We start from the raw sequence: 20445 nt of genomic DNA on the forward strand, positions 1-20445 counted from the left end.
GAGAGAGAGAGACAGAGAGAGAGAGACAGAGAGAGAGAGAGAGAGAGAGAGAGACAGACAGACAGACAGACAGAGACAGAGAGACAGAGAGAGACAGAGAGAGAAAGAGAGAGAGAGAGAGAGAGAGACAGACAGACAGACAGACAGACAGACAGACAGACAGAGACAGAGAGACCTGTAAGCTTGGGTGCAGCTCAGGCAGGGTGTGTGTGCAGGGGAGGTGAAGGAGGAGCAGGGGAAGGCGACACCACCGTCTGGGGCAGCTCAACAAACATCTTAGGTTTGGGTCTGGAGAGACGGCTCGGAGGTTAGGAGCTCTGCAGAGGACCTGAGCTCTGCCCACAGAGCCAAGCAACTGCCTGTAACTCCAGCTCTGGAGGATTTGACATCCTCTCTGCTCTCTAAGGGCACACAGACATGGGGCATAATATACTCCACACAGCCCTTGCCCATACAATCTTTTAAAAAACTTTGAGTTTACTTATTCTCATGATACATATAACAAACCAGGTATTTCTTAAAAGCCAGGAAAGTGATTGCATGGTTTTTTTTAAAGATGAAGTTCTTGGGAAAGAAAAGCTGGGTGCCGGTGTTAAATTCTTCTCTTCCAGCCCCAGACTCACCAGTGTAGATGGAGGCTTCTCTTGCAGCCACAGGCATGTTGGAGGTATTGGCTACCAGCGCTGTCCTCTTCATGATTGACTCTACCTTCCCATCAACTTCCATGGTGAGCTAAGGACAGGAAATCCATCAGTGCACGAGCTCCAGTTTCAGTATAACATTACATTTCCCCCCACCTAGAAAGACTGCAACGTTTTTCTGTTTAATCCTTTCGTCAGAATTCCCTAGGACTATTCCCATCACGCCAACCTCCCTGCCCTGTCCCACAGCACTGTCTGACAAACAAGCAATCCCATTTGGACATTTCAAATGGACAAAGGAAATCCATGATTTCATGAAAAAGGACATGTTACTACAGTAACCTAGATCACAGAGCTCATGAAAAGCTTCATATTTAAATGGTATCTGCTTCATTAGGGGTAGGTTTTTTTTCTTAGGGTTTGTTTTTTAGACAGTGTCTCATGTAGTCCAGGTTAGCCTGGAATTGACCAGTCTGACTCAGCTTCCCAAGTACAGGAATTACAGGCACATGCCACCATACCCAGTTAAAATATAAATGGTTTTTCTTTTATCCATCTTACTTTTCTCTTAAGTGAGAACAAAGAGAAACTTCTAGGTGTCTGACTTTGAAGAATTCATTTTCCTTTTTAAAAATATACAGACTGCCGGGTGTGGTGGCGTACGCCTTTAATCCCAGCATTTGGGAGGCAGAGGCATGCGGTTTTCTGAGTTCGAGGCCAGCCTGGTCTACAGAGTGAGTTCCAGGACAGCTATGGCTATACAGAAAAAGTCTGTCTCGAAAAACCAAAATAAATAAATAAATAAATAAACAAACAAGAACAAAAACAAAAAACAAACCCCAAAAAACAAAACAGATTAATCAAAAATATTAATTTACAATTCTTTGAGAGCATCTTGACAACTGAAAGCACCATTCTTTGCCCATGGAGCATAAACTATTGTCAGTGACAGCTAATATGAGGCATTTCCTCTAGATGATTATTTGGAGATTTCTATAGCCGGACCTCAGGGAAGTCCCGGAGAACTTCTGACATCTCATTTCCTCTTTCACCGCATCCAACATAGATGATGACGTCACTGTTGGAGTACTTGGATAGAGACTGGGAAATGACAGTCTTTCCACAGCCAAAGGCACCCGGAATAGCAGTAGTTCCTCCCTGAACACACCTGAAGGACAACAAACAAAAATTAAAAGAAACGTTTATTACGCTGCTGGCTTGCTAATGTATACTGCTAAACAAAGTAGGCAACTGATGTAAAAATACTTAAGGCAATTACTCTGAAACATTTCTATACACATAGAATATATTGACATAATTATTAGCAGCTCATTTGTGCCTAACAGCATATGTTTTAAGGTGGCTATAGCCAGGTGTGGTGCTGCACGTCTTTTATCCCAGCACTCAGGAGGCAGAGGCAGGTGGACCTCTGTGAGTGTGAGGCCAGCTTGCACTACATGGTGAGTTCGAGCACTACACAGAGAAAGTACGTCTTAAATAAAAAGAAAAGATGGATGAGGCAGTTCTGGCCTATAGTCCCAGCATTTGGGAGGCTGAAGCAGTAGGATTACCCATGAGCCGAGGTCTGGCCTGAATTACTCAAGTCTGAGGTACAGAGTGACACACTATCTCAAAATAACAAAAGACAAGTATTTTATTATGATTAACCATTTTTATCACTTACAGTGGTTGGAAAGTAAAAGTGTGTTCCATAGACACCTGAGGAAGTATCTTGGAGATAACAAAATAGCCCTGGTGGCATTCATGCTTGGACAAGTCTGTTCACTAAAGACAACACACGAATTACAACTAAAAACCATGTATGAAGCATATCTGCTTCATAAGGGGTAGAAAGGGGCCTAGGAAACTTACATCTTACCATAAAGTTTACTTTAGTCAGGAAGAGTGATAAGGCCATCCTCAAAGAGCTAAGGTTTGAATGAGGGCAGAGTGTATTACAGGAGAGAAACCTAAGAAATCCCGAAGCTTATAAGAATTAGGAACAGATGAGAACAGGGGCCCATTACAAGAAAATATTCAAAGTTGTGACAAGTTAAAAATGTATTGCCCAGTTCAAGGAACCAGCAATGTTAATTGCAAGACAGAGTTCCCATGGGTAAGAGGAGAGGCGCTGGTGTCATGTGTATTCTCAGGAGATTGCCATGACACCAAGGGTGAGAACAGAGACATACAGAAAGGATAAACTCTAACCCTCACCCCTCCTCTTCCCTTCCTTTCTCTCTCATTAGACAGGAAACTTAAGAAAAGAGGCAGAAGAGAGAGACATACTTGAGGAGCCCAGAGATGTGATAAACCCCAAAAGGGGAAAGGAAGAGGAGGTAGGTGAAACTTCATAGTCTCTGATTTCTCAGCAAAGGAGAAAGGGGAAGGAGGAGGCGTGGAGTTGAGTAACTGAAATACACAAAGAAGCATGAAGCAGCTGCAAGGACACAGCAGCGTGGGCAGAAATCAATTTCTATGGTCATCTGGTTTTCCTCAGTGGTGTGTGCAAAGCAGGAGGGAACAGCTGAATGGATCCATGTTGGGATGCTGCCAGTGAGTCCTGACAAAATACAAAGTTTTATCATACCACTAGGAACTATTCCTAAGATTCAGCCTGTGGAGTATATTCTGAATAATGAAGGACACAGAGACAGGAGGCAATGAGCAGTAAGGAAATCAAAGCACAGAGATCTCTGTGGGAAAGGAACTGTCAAAGAGTAACTCCGAAGAGGCAGGCCTCCAGTGAGAGCAGGGGGGCTCCCCAGTTAGTGGCAGGGTGCCTGCCTTTTTTATTTTATTTTTAACTAATGAGTTTATAGTGATTCAAGGTTGAGGCAGAAACCAGTCTTTTTTGGAAATTAAATGATGAGGTCATTGTAGAAAATACAGTAGCATAAAGTCACAGGTATCTAACAAAAGAAAGTAAAATTTTCTAGACAAAGAAAATGGAAGCAAGCAGACTGTAAATGACTACTGTTGGCAGAATACAGAGTCCATCTGATCTTAGAAATTAACAATTTATAGCAATACCAAATTATCAATTCTAGGACAACTTAAAGCTATTTATATGCTTTGTCACAGATAGTCTTTTGGAAATTTTCTTTTTTCGGGAAGTTTTTTTTAAATACAATGTTTTTTTTTTGACTAGAGAGGAAAAAACTTTGCCTCTTTAATTACTGGCAACACCATTCTTGCCCTAGATAAAACCTATCACTATATTTAATACATAGAATTCATATCTGCAAAGATTATGAAAAGACACCTTGGGGGCAAATGGTGGGAGACAGCAAACTTACGGGAAAAGGGCATCGAGGACTCTCTGGCCAGTAAGCAAGGGGTGATTGGCGGGCAGCTTCTCAGTGACAGGCCGCACCTGACGCACAGGCCAGACTTGGACCATGCTGAACTTCTCCTTCACACCTTCAAACTCAAGCTCCAGGACGACATCCTGTTAAAACAAACCAATAAAACAGTAAAACCTTAAAGGTAGCTAAATCCGTGAATCACTCTTCCTCCAAACTGTAAGTAACCAACCCCAGGCTCCTCGTGCAGATAGAGGGCACTTTTATAAGTAAGAAGGGAGACGTATAGTTTTTATTATGTGTCTTTACATATGGCCGTATCTTTTTTTCTGGATACGTCATTGTCTCACTGACTAAGATAAAGTATGGTAGGAGGTTTTTGGAAAGGAGCACATCAAGTAATAAAGAGCTGCATACACTGTACATGTATGACAGCTAAGTACTGTACATGTATGATGGCTAAGTACTGTACATATATGACGGCTAAGTACTGTACATGTATGACAGCTAAGTACTGTACATGTATGATGGCTAAGTACTGTACATGTATGACGGCTAAGTACTGTACATGTATGACAGCTAAGTCCTCAAGGCTACACATGCTCCCCGGATTAGGGAAAAGTGGAATTTTCCCACTTTCTTTTCACTCTGTTTTACTATAACAATCATATTGCTCCAATCTGAAAATAACATGCCAAAAGCCCCAAAATATTTAACATTATTTTTATTTTTTTTACTAATATTTTTAAAAGGAAGTGATAATATGACAGCATCTTTGAACATTGAGACTGTTTAAAGCACATTCACAAGTAACTCTAAATTCCAGGAGAAATCTGTAGTCTGATTAAAGCATGAACGCTGTACTCTCGGGCAATTCCTCTAGAATGAGCGAGTCTCTAAGCTAGTGAAAAAAGTCTAGACAGCTGTTCTAGAATCTCAAACTGACATGTGTTCTCTACATGTTATAAAGCACACAGTTATTTTTGTAAATACTTTTGAAAAACTGCTTATTGCATTTACTACGAGGATATTACATGTTATCATGGTCTTCTCAATAAAATTGTATGCCAATAAAAATATATGCCAAGACTGCTATGACTCTACTACCTGATTCTGTGACTATAAATAAAATTAATAAATTAAGTTACAAATGATACTCTTAAGTAAGAATTCACACAATCCACTATATAATTAACTATGTGAATCCTGATTGACAGTTAAAATCATGTCTATTCTAAGCACAGTGTTAGGTAAACCCATCAGTTAAAAAGACAGAAAAATATCATAATTCTTATTAAAAAGGTATATTCTTATTCTTGTATTCTCAAGTCCAGGTCAAAACGAAATTACCCATAGAAATGACATAGCTCAGTGGTAGAGTGATTACCTTGCATAGTGAGCTTCTGGATTTGTTCCCTATCATCACAAAAGTAAGTAAAATGAGTGAATAAATGAATAAATAAAACAGGAGTCACTCAGAACTAACACATAAGAGATGCTTTGCAGTTTTAGGACACTGAAGTGCTAACTGCCATGTACAAGCAGGCTGCTATAGAACAAAGCCCAAGTGGTACTTACGGACGCATCATAATTCCCAGGCGGCGCGATGTAAGTCACACTTCCTCTGTTACGTGGGGGTAACATGATTTTGTGTTTGATGAGCGAGTTCTCATTGACAATCCCATAAATATCTCCACCAGTGATATGACTACCAACCTAAGGAACAAATGTACCTGCTATGTAATGTTCAAAAACAAAACAGAACATTCAAAAACCCCAGGGAGACATACCCTTACTTTAGTAATTTAAGTACTTGCCTAACTTATAAAGAAAGCATTAGTACTATAGTACAATAAGTGCACTAAATATTAGACAGCAGATCCATGGTTTATGTTTATTTGGACTAAGACTAAAACAGTTCACTAAATGCACATTTCATTTCATATTCTTTCACCAGTTTTAGGCATTTCTGGTTACCCATACATACCCGTAGGTTTTTGCTGGGTATGAACTCCCATTTGATATCTCTGCTGAGAGCAGACACATTGACTCCTCTGGGGATATAGATACTTTGGGTCTGACTGCTGATATCCGACAGAGGTCTCTGAATACCATCAAAAATGGCTCCCATAATGCCGGGACCCAGCTCGACAGAGAGAGGTTTACCAGTGCGGAGTACGGGGTCTCCAACAGAGACACCAGCTAGCAAGAGCAGTTAAGGAAAACTTAAACAAAAGTTTGAAGATATTATTAATAGGAAATATCAGTTTAAAAGGGAAATGACATTTAAGAATATATAAAAAGTTCTCAAGGTTTCCCAGATCTTTGATATTTCAGCAATATTTTGCAGTCTCTAAGAACAAAATATACACTTCTAGTCATTAAATAACAATATCCAGAGACTTTAATCAATATGCATATCCTAACAACTATCAGTGAAAGCATGGTGTGTAAATTGAAAAGGGGAAGAATCAATTTCAGTCCTAAACGACCACTGTTGTAATGAACAGAAGGGTGCACGCGGTTTTGAACACCGTATAACTGAGTAAGACTGGAAACCCACTACCTACTTATTTCTGCTTCCTTGGATTTCAGCTCAGCTTCACAAACACCCATGATGCCACTGACGAGAATGTAATGAACAGCCTACTTTTAGTGACTAATCATGTCTGATTAAGTGTCTAATGATCTGGTGTGAAAAGAAGTGGTCATGGTCACCACCTGGGTCTGCTGCAGCTGCCCAATGCCTCTGCACAGTTCGCGACTCACAGGTTTCAGAACAGAAGCAAAAGCCTCTCCTTAACTCATAATTTGACCATACTCCTGAAGAGCAGTCTTCTATATGGAGCAGTGACACCTAGACAAAAAATGTTAAAAGCTGAGAAATTCTTTAGAAAGAAGGGCGAGCGGACAGTGAGATACCTTGTTTTATATTTGCTGACAGTACAATAATAAACAGTCACAGATTAATTTAGGAATATCTTTCAAAAGTAAAAATGCTTACACTGTAGTACTATTTAAAAGAAAGACTATAAATCATCAAAATTTATATTATTAATTGATTACTAAGTCATGATAATATAGTACGCTGGAATTATATATACCTATAAAAAAGGAGTAAGAACATCTATGAATTCCAGTAGAAAGGTCTCCAAAACACATATCTTTTTTTTTTTTCTCTCTTTGAGACAGGGTTTCTCTCTTTGAGCTCTGGCTGTCCTGAAACTCACTCTGTAGACCAGGCTGGCCTCGAACTCAGAAATCCACCTGCCTCTGCCTCCCAAGAACTGGGATTAAAGGCATGCGCCACCACGCCCAGCTCAAAACACATAACTTCATTATCAATATTTAACAGGAATTTTTTTAACATCCAAGTTCAAAGAATTTCTCCAAAACCACCCCAGTATCTCTAGATTGCAACATTAACATTTTACTATATTTATCATATTATCTTCATCTTCTGCAATCCAAATATCTTAAAATGGTAAACAGGTACAGAATACTTTATATAATATGCTATCTTATGAGAAGAAGGACAAATATTTACTCGTATTTGCTAAGATACGTGATTTAAATTAGAAGAAAGTATAATATATGTGCATAAAAATGCCTTAGTGAATCCCATTATTTTATATGCTAAGGCAAACCTAGAAGTACAGAAGTACAGAAGAATACATAATTATGAGTAAGCAAAGAGGTCATTTGTGTCATGAAGTCAGCCAGACAGAGGCCATAAAATGTAGGGAGTCTTATCACTGCATACACTTTCATTAACTTAAGTCTACAAACCAGGCGAAGAAGAGAGTAACTGTGGCACTGTGAGGTAGCTCAGTACTCGAATGCATGCTTGGCATGTATGCGGTTCTGTGTTTAATTCCCACCTACTCATCAAACGGCAGATAAAGGTAGATCAATAAACACACATACCCCAAACTCGCTTTTAGCCACGATTTCATGCCTAGAGGCTTCCAATCTGGGGTTGGGGTGATAGCTCAGCTACTAAGGTGCTTGCCTTGCAAGCGTGTGTCCATGAATTTACTCTCTAGAAAGCACGTTAAGAAGCATATTCTCCCAACCTCAGCCCTGGGTAGCCTGAACCAGATTCTCAGGGCTGGACAGCCTGCAAGTCTAGCCTATTTCCCATGCTCCATGCACTATGAGAGCTCCTGTCTCAAACATCACGTTGACTGGCACGCAAGGCTGTCTTCCAGCCTTCACATGCACGTGCAGCTGCACACACATGAACACAGAGGTGTCTAATTTCCTTTTTAGGTGACTTTTACGTTAGCACCTACTACTCCTACAGGGGAGCAGTTACCTCCAAGCATTCTTGTTAGAGCAGCAATAAAAACAAAATATGCTAAAACCCTAAGAATTAATGCTGACCTTGAGAGCTGTGTCAAAGACATGCATTTTCAAAAGACGTGCAAGGCTTGCGTTTCTTTACACTTTTACTGACAACAAACGTTTAGTACTTGTTTCCTGTGTAGCTGAGTACAGACATGGGGAGGTGAGGACACCCGTGCCCCATCAGTGTTCTCCTTCCCCCTTTGCATGACCTCCAGGGAGTGATTACTCACCCTTCCAGCCTTGGCACCAAGCACCTCTGACTGCTGAGGTAGAGCATCTTGGAAGCCCCTCCTCAGCTTTTCACAGAAAATTAGAAATAGATATTATTCTTAAAAATCAATATTGTAGCAATATTAAGGATTTCTTAGTGCTAAAGCTATATTATTTGTTAAAGATTGAGAATGGTGAAGGACCTATATGTATTTATTATTTTAAATAAAAATCATGACTGGGTAATTTTGAACACATGAGCCAATATCATTATCCTATTTATGCTTTCTTCTGCAATATGAAACCTTCTAAACAAATAACTGGATTCCCTCAAGTCTATGACACTGAATGTTAAGAGCAATAAACATTCAGAAAGTTATTTCTAATTTCTTGACTAAGAACACCAATTCCCAATAGTTCTGTCTTCAATATGTTCCTTTATGACATGTCATGTCATACTTTGTGTTAAATTTTTAACCCCTGACACGCATAAGGTGGTAGGAAATTGACCAGAGAAGGATACAAGTCTCTTCATACACCTGAATGGTGGCCATGTCACCTTCCAATCGAATAATCTCTCCAACCAGCTCGCTGTGCCCCACTCTCACCAGCTCGTACATGGCAGCACCCGCCATGTCGCAGGCTGTAACCACTGAAAGAGTAAGAGACTGTTGATCCAACGTTCTATGAATAATTACAGCTAATTTCAAATCTAATACGCCCGTTAGCATGCCTTCTCATTTACTACTATGGAAGAAATAACCCTCCACCAAGGAATAACCTTTACAGTTTCACATATAGACATATTTTTAGTAAATGATACAAAGGAAACAAAATAGCCTTGTTAGGCTATAGTTACTGATTAAAGCATCATAAAAGCAACCTATTTTAACACATGAAGTCCTAAATGAAAACTCTCATCTTGTAGTACTGAAGTTCATTCTGAATAACCTAAGCTACTTTCATACATGCAATGAAAGATTTTGGGACAATTAACAAAATAAGCAAACATGTTACAGTGGAATTGAGAGCTTTAAAACATCATACAGTAATTATCAATTTACTGTGCTGTTATCCCTTGAAAGATAAGCAAAATTTTTACTTTTGACTACTTTAAGTCAGTGATTCTAAAGTTTCCTTGGCTGAGGACCTTCAATAAACTCTCATTCTAATATTTAAAAAAAAAAAAACAAACCAAAACCCTATCCATAGACAGATGGTACGAATCTACAACCTTAGCAGCTGAGAAGCAGAGATGGGTGGATCAGGATTTCAAGCCAGCCTAGGGTTTTTGAAATCTTGTTATGAAATACCACCAGTAGCTCACACATGCATATATAATTCCTCTTCTCAAGCCATAGTTCATAACCAGCCACCACCACCGTTTCAACATTCAGTTAAGAAAGGACCTCTATTTTTAATATTTTTTCACAAGCAGGAGCCAGATTTAGAACTTGCTATGTTAGGCCATGCTGTCTAGCAGGCAAAAGTTACTTTTCTGGAAGAAGAAGGGTGCTACATTTGTAGAAATGCATAGGAATGAACCCACTCTTACTACATAGTCTGTGATTACAACTATGTGATAGTAATTATTGCAGTGGAGAAACATGTTAAATTAATTTGCTCTAGCAAACAAAGAATTAAGATGATCTGAAATATCACATAATGAATTTAAAAATCATATTTCATAAATTCCAAAGGATGCCATTGGTCTATTAAGAAGTACTTGGGCAGGGGCAGGGGGGGGTATAGGGAACTTTCGGGATAGCATTTGAAATGTAAACAAAGAAAATAATAAATAAATAAATAAATAATAAAAAACAATACATTTTTGTCATCTGAACAAAAACAAAACAACAACAACAACAAAGAAGTACTTCGGAAGCAGCCATCAGCCCCAGGGACAGCGCGGGGTACATTTCCTCACATCCGCTTTTCCTAAGCTGGCTGATGCCCCTTTGCTTTTCCCTAAGCTTTCTCATGTTTAATCTGTCTGTCCTATCATCATGATGGGGAAACTGTTTCTGTGATCATAAGAGAGATGGGAAACAGTGAAATGCTACTCTGCTTCTCACCAGTGAGCTCAAGCTCACTGAGTGCTTGGAGAGAGGAAGGCAGAGCTCATCAGCAGACGAAAAGTCTGCCAAAGAGGCACCATCACCTTCACTGTCATTAGAACAGGGCACAGACTGTAGTATGAAACTTAAAGGAAAACATATTTTAATATCAATGAGCAGGTTGTACCTAGTTCATATTTGTTAGTGGGACATTCAGAAAAAAAAAAAAAGAATACTGAAATGAGATGGTTATTTTAAAAGCAGGGTTCCAAGGTTTGACAAAATGGATATAAAATGTAAAACTACTTTCTATTCTCAGTATCAGGCCATCAGGCTTCTCTCAAGTAGCTGTGAGACACCTGGAAAAATCACTCAGACAGCTGTATAATCACAGAGGAGAAGTTAACATTACCAAGAAAGGCTCTGAAGATCCTTATTTAAGTTCAGATCAGTAGAGAATAACTGAAAACTTATTATACATATGGCACTGTATACTAAAAGCTATAAACATTAAAGCTTTTATATTTCAAATTTAACAATAAAAAAAATTAAGCTTTATTTACCTAACAAGCATGGTATCACAAAGTAGCTTATCAATGACAAACCGTCAAAGGTACATGATTAGATTAGTGCTTGGTGAACCATTACGGTGGCCATATTAGTTTACTCTCATAGTCACCATGAGCTCTTACAAATCAAACCATTTATGAGGTCTGGCAGGACCTGTGCTTCTCCCCACGGCACCTTGAAAGATGCCGGTCACAGCAAGGCATCCTTGCTCTTGCAGCTGCACATGACTTACCAGGCCCGGAGACTCCATGCACATAACCAAATGTACTTTCTTTATCCTCATCGCGGATTTTGGGTAGCTTGGAGAAATCCATTGTGTTAAATTTACCTAAGGCAAAAGAAGAAAGTTAACCATAATTACAAACTCTAAAACAAAAGAATTAGCAGAGATGGTATATTCTCAAGTCATAAAACTATTTCAGAATAAAATTCGACATTACACACACACACACATGCGCGCGCGTGCGTGGGTGCAAGGGGAGTTTATTTCAAGATAGGGTTTCTCTCTGTAGCCCTGGCTGTCCCAGAACTAGTGCTTTAGCCCCAGCTGTCCTCAAACCCAGGGATCTGGCTGCCTCTTCCTCCTAGGGCTGCTGGATTAAAGGTGTGCACCACCACCATCCAGCTCAACATAAAATCCTTAAAATTTAGTTAAAAGTACCTCATTCTTAGCTGGGCGTGGTGGCGCACGCCTTTAATCCCAGCATTCGGGAGGCAGAGGCAGGTGGATTTCTGAGTGCAAGGCCAGCCTGGTCTACAAAGTGAGTTCCAGGACAGCCAGGGCTATACAGAGAAACCCTGTCTCAAAAAACCATAAAAAGTACCTTATTCTTAAATAAGCAACCAGTATATGTTATAGTAATTAAACTATGTTTACATTTCATATTCACAGAAAATACTAACATTTTCTGATGATTTATCTATCCCTTTGCTATTCATACCCTCATCAATATCCCCTCTCCAGTTACTCTGATCATTATAAAGCTTCAGCTTTGGAAGGGCTGCTGTCCTTGGCTGAGAGCCTTTTTGCTAGGTTATCCAGCCCAGTACCTCTTTTAGAATTCTGTTCAAATGTCACCTTCTTCATGAGCCACTGTAAACACTAATGTAAGTATATTGCCCCTGCTTTAATTTTTCAATGCTTTATTCATTTTTAATGTTGAGTGTTTGCCTTAATTTCTGTATGTGTACTACATGCATAACTGGGGCCCCCAGAGGCCAGAAGAGGGTATTGGAGCCCCTGAAACTTAAGTTACAGACAGTTGTGAGCCACTGTGTAGGTGCTAGGAACCAAACCTGAGTCTTCTGGAAGACCAAGTGCTTATAACCACTGAGCCAAGTCTCCAGCTCCACCCTTGTTTGATTTAGTTTCTTATCATAACACTTTTCATAGGGGAACAAACTATGTATTTTATATTATATCTTTAACATTTGTCTCAGAGCATTTTTCCTTTTCTTCTTTTAGTAGAACAGAACCACTTAAGAAAGTTTAATTGAGGAGCTTGACAAAGCTGAGTGGTAAAAGCACCTGCTCTTGCAGAAGACCCAGGGTCAATTCCCAGATTCCCCATGGCGGCTCACAACCATTTGTGACTCCAGTACTAGGGGGCTGACATCCTCTTCAGGCTTCCTCAGGTACCAAGTATGCACGTGATGCACATACATGCAAGCAAATACTCATACACATAAAATAAAGAGAAAGCTTTAAAAGAAGAAAACCTAGTTCAACATCTACTTTAGAGCAGTACAATCTGAAAACTCCAATGGACAACTACCCATATCCAAAGAGAAAACAGAAGCCAGGCCTGCTGACTCACACTTGTGTTCTCAGCACATGGCAAGCAGACTCAGGAGATCTATTATGACGTCTAAAGTCAGCCTGGGCTACAAAGTAAGCTGCAGACCACCCTGTACTATAGAGCGAGAGAGCATGCCTAAGAACAAACAAAAAACAACAATAAAAACAAACACACCAACACCACCAAAAAGGAAAATCAGTGGATTCCACAAAATTAGTCTTACAGCATTCAGCAATAAAATGCCACATCATATACATTTAGTAATGGTCACAGACTGCAATGTTTAATGACGCCATCTTGAAGGTCAGCTGGTATTTGTACAAACAAGGAAAGGGTGAGTGGCAAAGGCAACCCAGATGAGCCGAGAATGGGAGAATGGAAATAAAATATTCAGGAACAGCAAACAGACCGGCCAGGCTAGTCTAAAAGCTTACATTAGGGCAACAATAGGGACCCAGCATCCAAAGATAGGCGATACCTTGACTATGTGCCTCCCCGTGAACAAAAGGAAGTAGGAATAGAGGGGAGGATTGTGTGCTGTTGCTCTAACACATTAGATCCAGGAAAGACTGCATGTAGGCCGAGAGACTGAAAATGCTAGCTAAGGCTTGAATGTCAATGGACTTCCATATCCTGAATGTTTGTTCTGTTCTTCCCGAGGGCAAGGCCCCGTGTTAAAGCAAGAGAATAAAAGCTGCAACTAAGCATGTGACTATTTTCAAGGAGCTTTTTGCTGGTGTACTCAAATGGACTACACAGAAAAATGACTTAGGTGTTCAATTAAGGTATAAACACTGTATTGGGAACAAAAGAGAAACTGATTCTACTGTCGAGAATATGGGCAAATGTAGATCAATATGGATGAAGCATATATACAAAAAAGTTGTTAGAAAGCAAGTTTTGAGGACACTTGAGTCCAGATAAAAAGAACACAGATAAGAAAGCCAGCTCCTGAGCTTTGCTGAGTACGGCAACACCGAGGGGTGATTTCCAGCATTTGTGGAGATGCCAGAGGATCACACGCATACACACAATTTGTAACCCTTTAGCCAAAGTATCAAAAGCTGTGTGTAGACACGGGTGGATCTTGAGTGTTGTTTCTCAGGAGCTGTCCACCTGTTTCTTTGAGAAAGGGTCTTTCCCTGAGACCCCGCCCGGCCTTGCAGATTTGATCAGGTTGGCCAGCCATTGAGCCGCAGGTATTCACCCCTCTCAGCCTCCAGAAGCACACGCTATGCTACGGCACCTGGCATTTTAGTGGGTGGGTGCTGAGAACTGAACAAGCCCTCATCCTTGCACCACAAACATTTTACCAACTGAACTATCTTCCCATCCCTGAGAACAAGGTTTTCTAGGAACCACCAGATAATGAAAAACAAAACAAAACAAAACAAAAAAAAAAAACAAAAACCAAAAACCAAAAAAACCCCACAAAATTATCTGATATCTTCTTTTGGCTTCCGCAGGTACCCATCACACATACAAATACACACATTAAAAAAAAAAATCCTTTAGGGGCTGGAGAGCTTAGTGGTTAGAATTTACTGTTCTTACAGTGGAGCCAAGTTCCATTCCTAGCACTCACATGGTAGCTCACAATTGTCTACAATCCAGTTCCACAGACTCCAATGTCTTTTCTGACCTCTGTGAGGTCCTGCAAGCATGTGATGTGTAACACACACACACACACACACACACACACACACACCCTTCAAAGAAGTAAATAGGGTACTGAGGTCATCACGCAGACTAAGTTCTTCCCTGTATAGTATCTGTGACACATGATCATCTGCCCAGTAAAGTGGAAACAGTCTGAGTGCTGGAGTCAGCTGACTTGGGATCACATTTAGTTTCCTCTAATGATATGCTGCAGGAAAACTTAGGCAAATCAAAATCCCTTATCTTTAACTAAAAAACAAGAATCATGCTACCACTCATTCAAGAATTGTGATTTAATCACAGATTTGGTCAAATGTTCCTTGTGAAATGCTCACAAACATTCCCTTAGCAATGCTACTTGAATAGCAGCTCAATTTTGAAAAAGCCATTGACTTCCAGAAGCACCTTCTTTCACAACGGGTATGCATGACTTTCTGTCCATCCTTAGTGTCTCCTGTTGCTCCTGGCTCAAAGGCAGTCTTTATGGTCCCTCACTCCTTGGACTATCCTTTCAGAAAGTATTTTATCGACTGCTTTAGAAAGGGAGCAGTAGAAATAAGAAATATTTCAAATACTGTGTAAGTGGAAAGGAATATTACTTCTTTATTTTAGAGGACAGAGACCAAGGCTTTGAGTCAAAAAGACTGAGTTTGAATTTGTAAATTACAGCATTGGAAAGCTGAGATTCCTTCGATTAGTCTACTTCACCTGCAGAGTCCAATAGAGTCTGCCTGAGAGAAAGGGGTATGGAGAGTAATTTAATCCAAGCCAAGATTGCCCCATTTCTTTTTTTTTATATATATATATATATATTTTTTTTAAAAAAAATATGGAACGCTTCACGAATTTGTCTGTCATCCTTGCGCAGGGGCCATGCTAATCTCTGTATCGTTCCAATTTTAGTATATGTGCTGCCGAAGCGAGCACGACTGCCCCATTTCTAAAAAGTATGTCTAATGTAACAGCAGCAGCTGCTACTGCTTTTAAAATTTATTTTTATTATTTTTAATGGTGTGTGTGTGTGTGTGTGTTTACAGGTGCCTGGAAAGGCAGGGGAGGGATGGAGTGGGGTATGAGGTCAGGTTCTCCTAGCACTGTTGTCCTCTGAAAGATCGGTAAGTGCCATATTTCAGGCAGAAAATATGGTGTAATACTACTCAGCCTTCCCTTTAACCAGCCAGATAATATAGGAGATGCGTGTATTCTCAGAAGCAGCACAGGCTGACTTTAAAATAACAATTTATAGTCTGAGTCCTTCCAATATATAAACGATGATTATTGGGAGGGGATCACACTCATAATGAGATCTGATGCCCTCTTCTGGTGTGTCTGAAGACAGCTGCAGTGTACTTAGATATAACAGTAAATAAATCTTAAAAAAAAAAAAAAGTTAGTTGTATTCCAAGTCTTCACAGTAGAGGATCCAAGTATACTATGATTTAATGTTACATGAAACTCCTTCCTTACAGTTACCCTGCTGTTCTCAGGGATATACAAAGGAAACCGGGGAATAGCAGTGCTAGGGATGTAACTCAGTGATAAAGCACTTGCTACGCAGGCTGGAGTCCCTGGCTTAGAACTCCAGCACTACCACCCAGAGTCATGAAGAAAATGTGGCACAAAAAAAACCAACTCAATGATTACATTAAGCTTTATCCTTAGCTACTGAACTCCTACTTTCCTTATGAATAAAAAGCAAATACCATTTACAACCAAGATTCCCTTAATTTTAAACTATAGCCCCCCCCCCCCGATTTGCGAAAAGTGAAAAAGAAAAAAAAAAATCTGTGCTGTAGAGAAGGAAAAATCCAGAAGGCAGCGAAGGCAGCCATCTGACTAGTGAGTCATCATTCCACCCACAGCACTGCGGTGATACACCAGAGGCCAGCTGTCCCACTATTTTATAACAGATTCCAAATTGCTGCTGGCTAGTGTGCTATACCTAGTGATGTCTTTTATTCTGAAAACAATTCCTTTAACTACCAGAGTTTGGGCTGGAAACAAGGAGAAGGGACACAACAGTCAACACTAGGCTTCCAAGGCAATTCTCTTATGGTCTGACCCACTTCACTGACACTTGGTGTTATTTAATGTAACAGTTGAGAAAGAACACACTAACTCATTAAAAGAGTAGCTTTGGAAAGCACAAGGAGGTTGTTAGTTTGTTTTTAAAGGAAAAAAAAATCAGTAGACTTCAACAGTTTATTATTTTCATTGTATGTATCAAAAGGCATACTGTGTGGCATGTCATTAAATGTCTGCTGGATGTAACCATCAAATCAGGACTGGTAGGTGGGTTTCTACAGCTCCATTTCTCATTAATTGATTTAAAGAGTCAGCAGCCCAGTTTGCTTTCAAACTCCTAATCCCACTGCCTCAGCTTCCTGATGTTGGGGTTACAGGCATGAACCACCTAGCCTGATCTACATTGGATTTTTATCTGCAATTTTCCTGCAAAGAGAAAAACACCCTAAACCTGCTTATGATTTTTATGCTTGTTCAAAATTCCAGATAAAAACTTTACTTTGGTCACTTGTAGTGCAAAACACTACTGCACGCTAGTCACTTTGTGAAGGACTTTCTTATTCATCTTTTTATCTACTTAGCAGCTCTATAAGAAATGTTATATGGCAGATTTATTTCACAATGCATACTCAGACCCCTCTGCTTTTCTTGCCAATAAAACCCTAGTTTTGTTAAAATTTTTGGGGACTCTATCATGGTAATTTCAGTTCCATTAGCAATGGTCTGCTTGGAAATAGCCTGCTTGGGAATAGTGTGACTAATAAAAGGCAAGGAAAATCTTTTAGGAGCTTCTGAGTAATTTCTCTTCTGTTTTAGAAAATACGGGCTATGAGAAATAGTCCTCCTTCGGCAGCTGGTCATCTTCACGGGGTGCTGAGCTGGAGCAATAGTCTGGGACATAGAAAGGAGCTAATTTGGAAAGGCAGGCTACCTTGCTATAGATGACAACATAGAAGGACAAAAAGTTATGGGTCCTGTTCCTCTATTGATCCACTTAATTGGTCAAGATAGCAATAAAAAGAGAAAATTTCAGTAATATTTTATTTATACACATTCCATAGTATCATTAAAAAAGAATGAACAGATCAGGAGGTAAATTTAAGATCATTAGTGAAATAGATTATGAAAATTATTAAACATTCTAAGGGAATGTGTAGATAAAGCTGGGAGTCAAAGAGGAGAGAGAAACAACAAAATTATAGGAGGAAAAGCTGGTCTAATGGAATCAGGGAACATGATGACTAACAAGTACGTACACACCTACACACACACACACACACACACACACACTCCTACTTCAGCCCTGTATTAAAATACAAGCATTTCTGAAAAATAAGTAATTAAGAATTAAGCTGGGAACAGAATTTTAATTTATCAGTTAAATAGGCTCAAACTTAGTTGTTAGTCTTGCCTATAGTTGTTTTTAATAGCATTTCTAAAAATGGTCATAAGTTCCTTTTCTTTCTGCATATTGCAAAAGACCTGCATATAGCCACATGGACTTAAAAAGGATTATGTAATATTTTAGAACAATGGAGATTTAATGCAGCAAATCATTTGAAGTGCTCCTTTAGAAGGTAAAAGAATGAGGTTCTGAATTAATGGTCAAAAGAATGACTAAGTAGTCATTAAAAAGAAGCAATTTGAATTAATTACTAAGGAACATGGGAAACAATTTAGTAATACGCAGCTAAGTCCTTAAAGAGGTTTTATTTCTGTTGATGTGATAGAACATCATAACCAAAGGCAACTTAGGGGAGGAAAGGGGTTATTTGGCCTACAATTCCACTCTACCACTCAGTCATGATTGAGGAGACATCTAGGCAAAAGCTCAAGCAATTAGTCAAACAACATCCATAGTCAAGAAGGGGGTGAGGGGCACACATGAGGCTGGCTTCCTTGTATGTATGTAGCTTTGTCTTGTCTTACAGTTCAGAACTCATCTCGGAATGGTGCAGCCCACAACTGACTACTTTTATTTAACAATCAAGACGATCCACCGTAGCCACGCCTACTGCCAACCTGATCTGGATAACTCCTTATTAGAAAGGAGCCTTCTCCAGGTGACTTGGGGTTGTGTCAGGTCGACAGTTAAAAAGTCCACAGACGGTTTTCAATTCAGTGGGCAGGAAATCCTCATTTCTAATGGTTTGCTTAAGTATATTTAATTAGTAACAGCTACAGTTTATTTATTAAGTTGACTGTGGGGCAAGAAAAACTTGGTCATTCGTAGAGGTTTTAAATGGTGTGATTTACTAAGGAATTAACTTAGTATGTGCTTGGTCTTCAAAACTGCTATTGTGCAGTACTTAACTAGCTAGCTACTACTGTAATTAGAAATCAAGGTGTGGCAGCTCGCCTCTCTAATTCTTGAATTAAGAAAGCGGGGCAGGAGGAGCCATCTGGGCGATGTAGTGAGACTCTGATCAAGAAACTAACAAGCAGAGCAGTGAGATGGCTCAGAGGGTAAGTAAAGGCTTCTGCCTCCCACAGCTGAGTGCAACCCAGGCCTGACATGAAGGAAGGAGAAAACTGACTCCCAGGAGTTGTCCACTAACCCCACATGCTTGCCAGGGCATGCAAGCACCCGCCATCCACATGCATGTGCAACACACACACACACACACACACACAGAGTAATTTTTTAAAAAAATAAAAAGAGCACGCCTTTAATTCCAGCACTTGGGAGGCAGAGGCAAGTGGATCTCTGTGAGTCTACAGAGTGAGTTCTAGGACAGTCAATGTTACAGAGAAACCCTGTCTCGAAAAACCAATAAATAAATACATGAATGAATAAAATAAAAAAGAAACCAAAAAGCAATAACCTAGCTGCGCAGTCGATGCCTGTCTTTACTGCTGGACTGAAGTGCCAGGCAAATGGGAAGGCACCTGCTCTTGTCATAAAGCAGTTCGGCTGTCCACACAGGACACAAACACCACACAGTATTTAGTTACAGTCTTGGCTGAGGTATGAGTGAAACAGGAACTCCTATTCACTGAGTGAAAACTGATAGCCCTGAAAAATGTACTAAATACAACTTGGCCTGATGCCCAATGACCAAGATTTTTAAAATCAGCACTTCTCCGAGACCAAACTGAAGCCAAATATCATCACAGAATGAACTTCTGAAATAAAAGGTATTATTAAACATCTGAAAATATTAGAAAAGTTAATATATTTATTAACTATGTTAATTTATTAAAATTTAAATGTTATATTTTTATTAATAATTCCAGTGGTTCAAAATATTAGCTAGAACACAAATAACTCTATAGTAAATGCAGAGTCTAAAGTCTATTATTTAGGTTAGTATTATTTAAAAATATACACTTAAAAAGATACAACATGTATACATAGAAAAATGAACAAGTGACTTTTGATAAAAATGTAAATTTAGTAGAGAACTCCCATCTCTTCAACAAGTGACAGTCGAACAGATGTGCAGACACAGAAACCAAAGCCAAAAGACTTTAACCCATACAGCACGATATAAAAATCTCTGAAAACGGACAGTAAGACTAACCGTCAAGCCTGAACTGCAAAACGTTCCCAAGAGCCTGAATTAGATAGGATTAACTTATATACCATAGACAGAGAGCAAACTGACAAACTGGGACTTCAGAAGAGTAAAATACTTTACATCTCAAAAGATACTGTTAGAATAACAGAAGTTACCGACTGTGAGGAAATGTTTATAAAGCAGAAATATAATAATATCTTTTTTTATAGTATAGAATAGAATTTATTCAGGGCATGGGGAGGGGAATTAAGAGGGTAGTAGAGAAGTGAAAGGAAGAGAGAGAGAGAGAGAGAGAGAGAGAGAGAGAG

The 20445-nt window shown here is 39.5% G+C and overlaps 1 protein-coding gene and 1 non-coding gene across 4 annotated transcripts in view; both read right to left on the minus strand.

The window, feature by feature from the left end:
- Atp6v1a (ATPase H+ transporting V1 subunit A) overlaps positions 1-20445 on the minus strand; it is a 51055-nt gene that overhangs the window by 19198 nt on the left and 11412 nt on the right. For all 3 annotated transcript variants that reach the window (XM_029544427.1, XM_029544425.1, XM_029544426.1), the window contains exons 2-8: positions 11366-11461; positions 9030-9158; positions 5934-6148; positions 5525-5662; positions 3941-4092; positions 1647-1809; positions 624-732 (exon numbers count right to left, since the gene is read on the minus strand). In XM_029544427.1, coding sequence (XP_029400287.1) covers positions 624-732; positions 1647-1809; positions 3941-4092; positions 5525-5662; positions 5934-6148; positions 9030-9158; positions 11366-11447 — 988 coding nt within the window. In that variant the 5' untranslated portion in view covers positions 11448-11461. The remainder of the gene's footprint in view (positions 1-623; positions 733-1646; positions 1810-3940; positions 4093-5524; positions 5663-5933; positions 6149-9029; positions 9159-11365; positions 11462-20445) is intronic.
- Positions 15415-15518, minus strand: LOC115065171. Its single transcript, XR_003844961.1, has one exon. It is a non-coding gene; the product is annotated as a U6 spliceosomal RNA (small nuclear RNA).

Source organism: Mus pahari, chromosome 12 (genome assembly GCF_900095145.1).
Source record: "Mus pahari chromosome 12, PAHARI_EIJ_v1.1, whole genome shotgun sequence".
Classification (NCBI taxonomy): domain Eukaryota; kingdom Metazoa; phylum Chordata; class Mammalia; order Rodentia; family Muridae; genus Mus; species Mus pahari.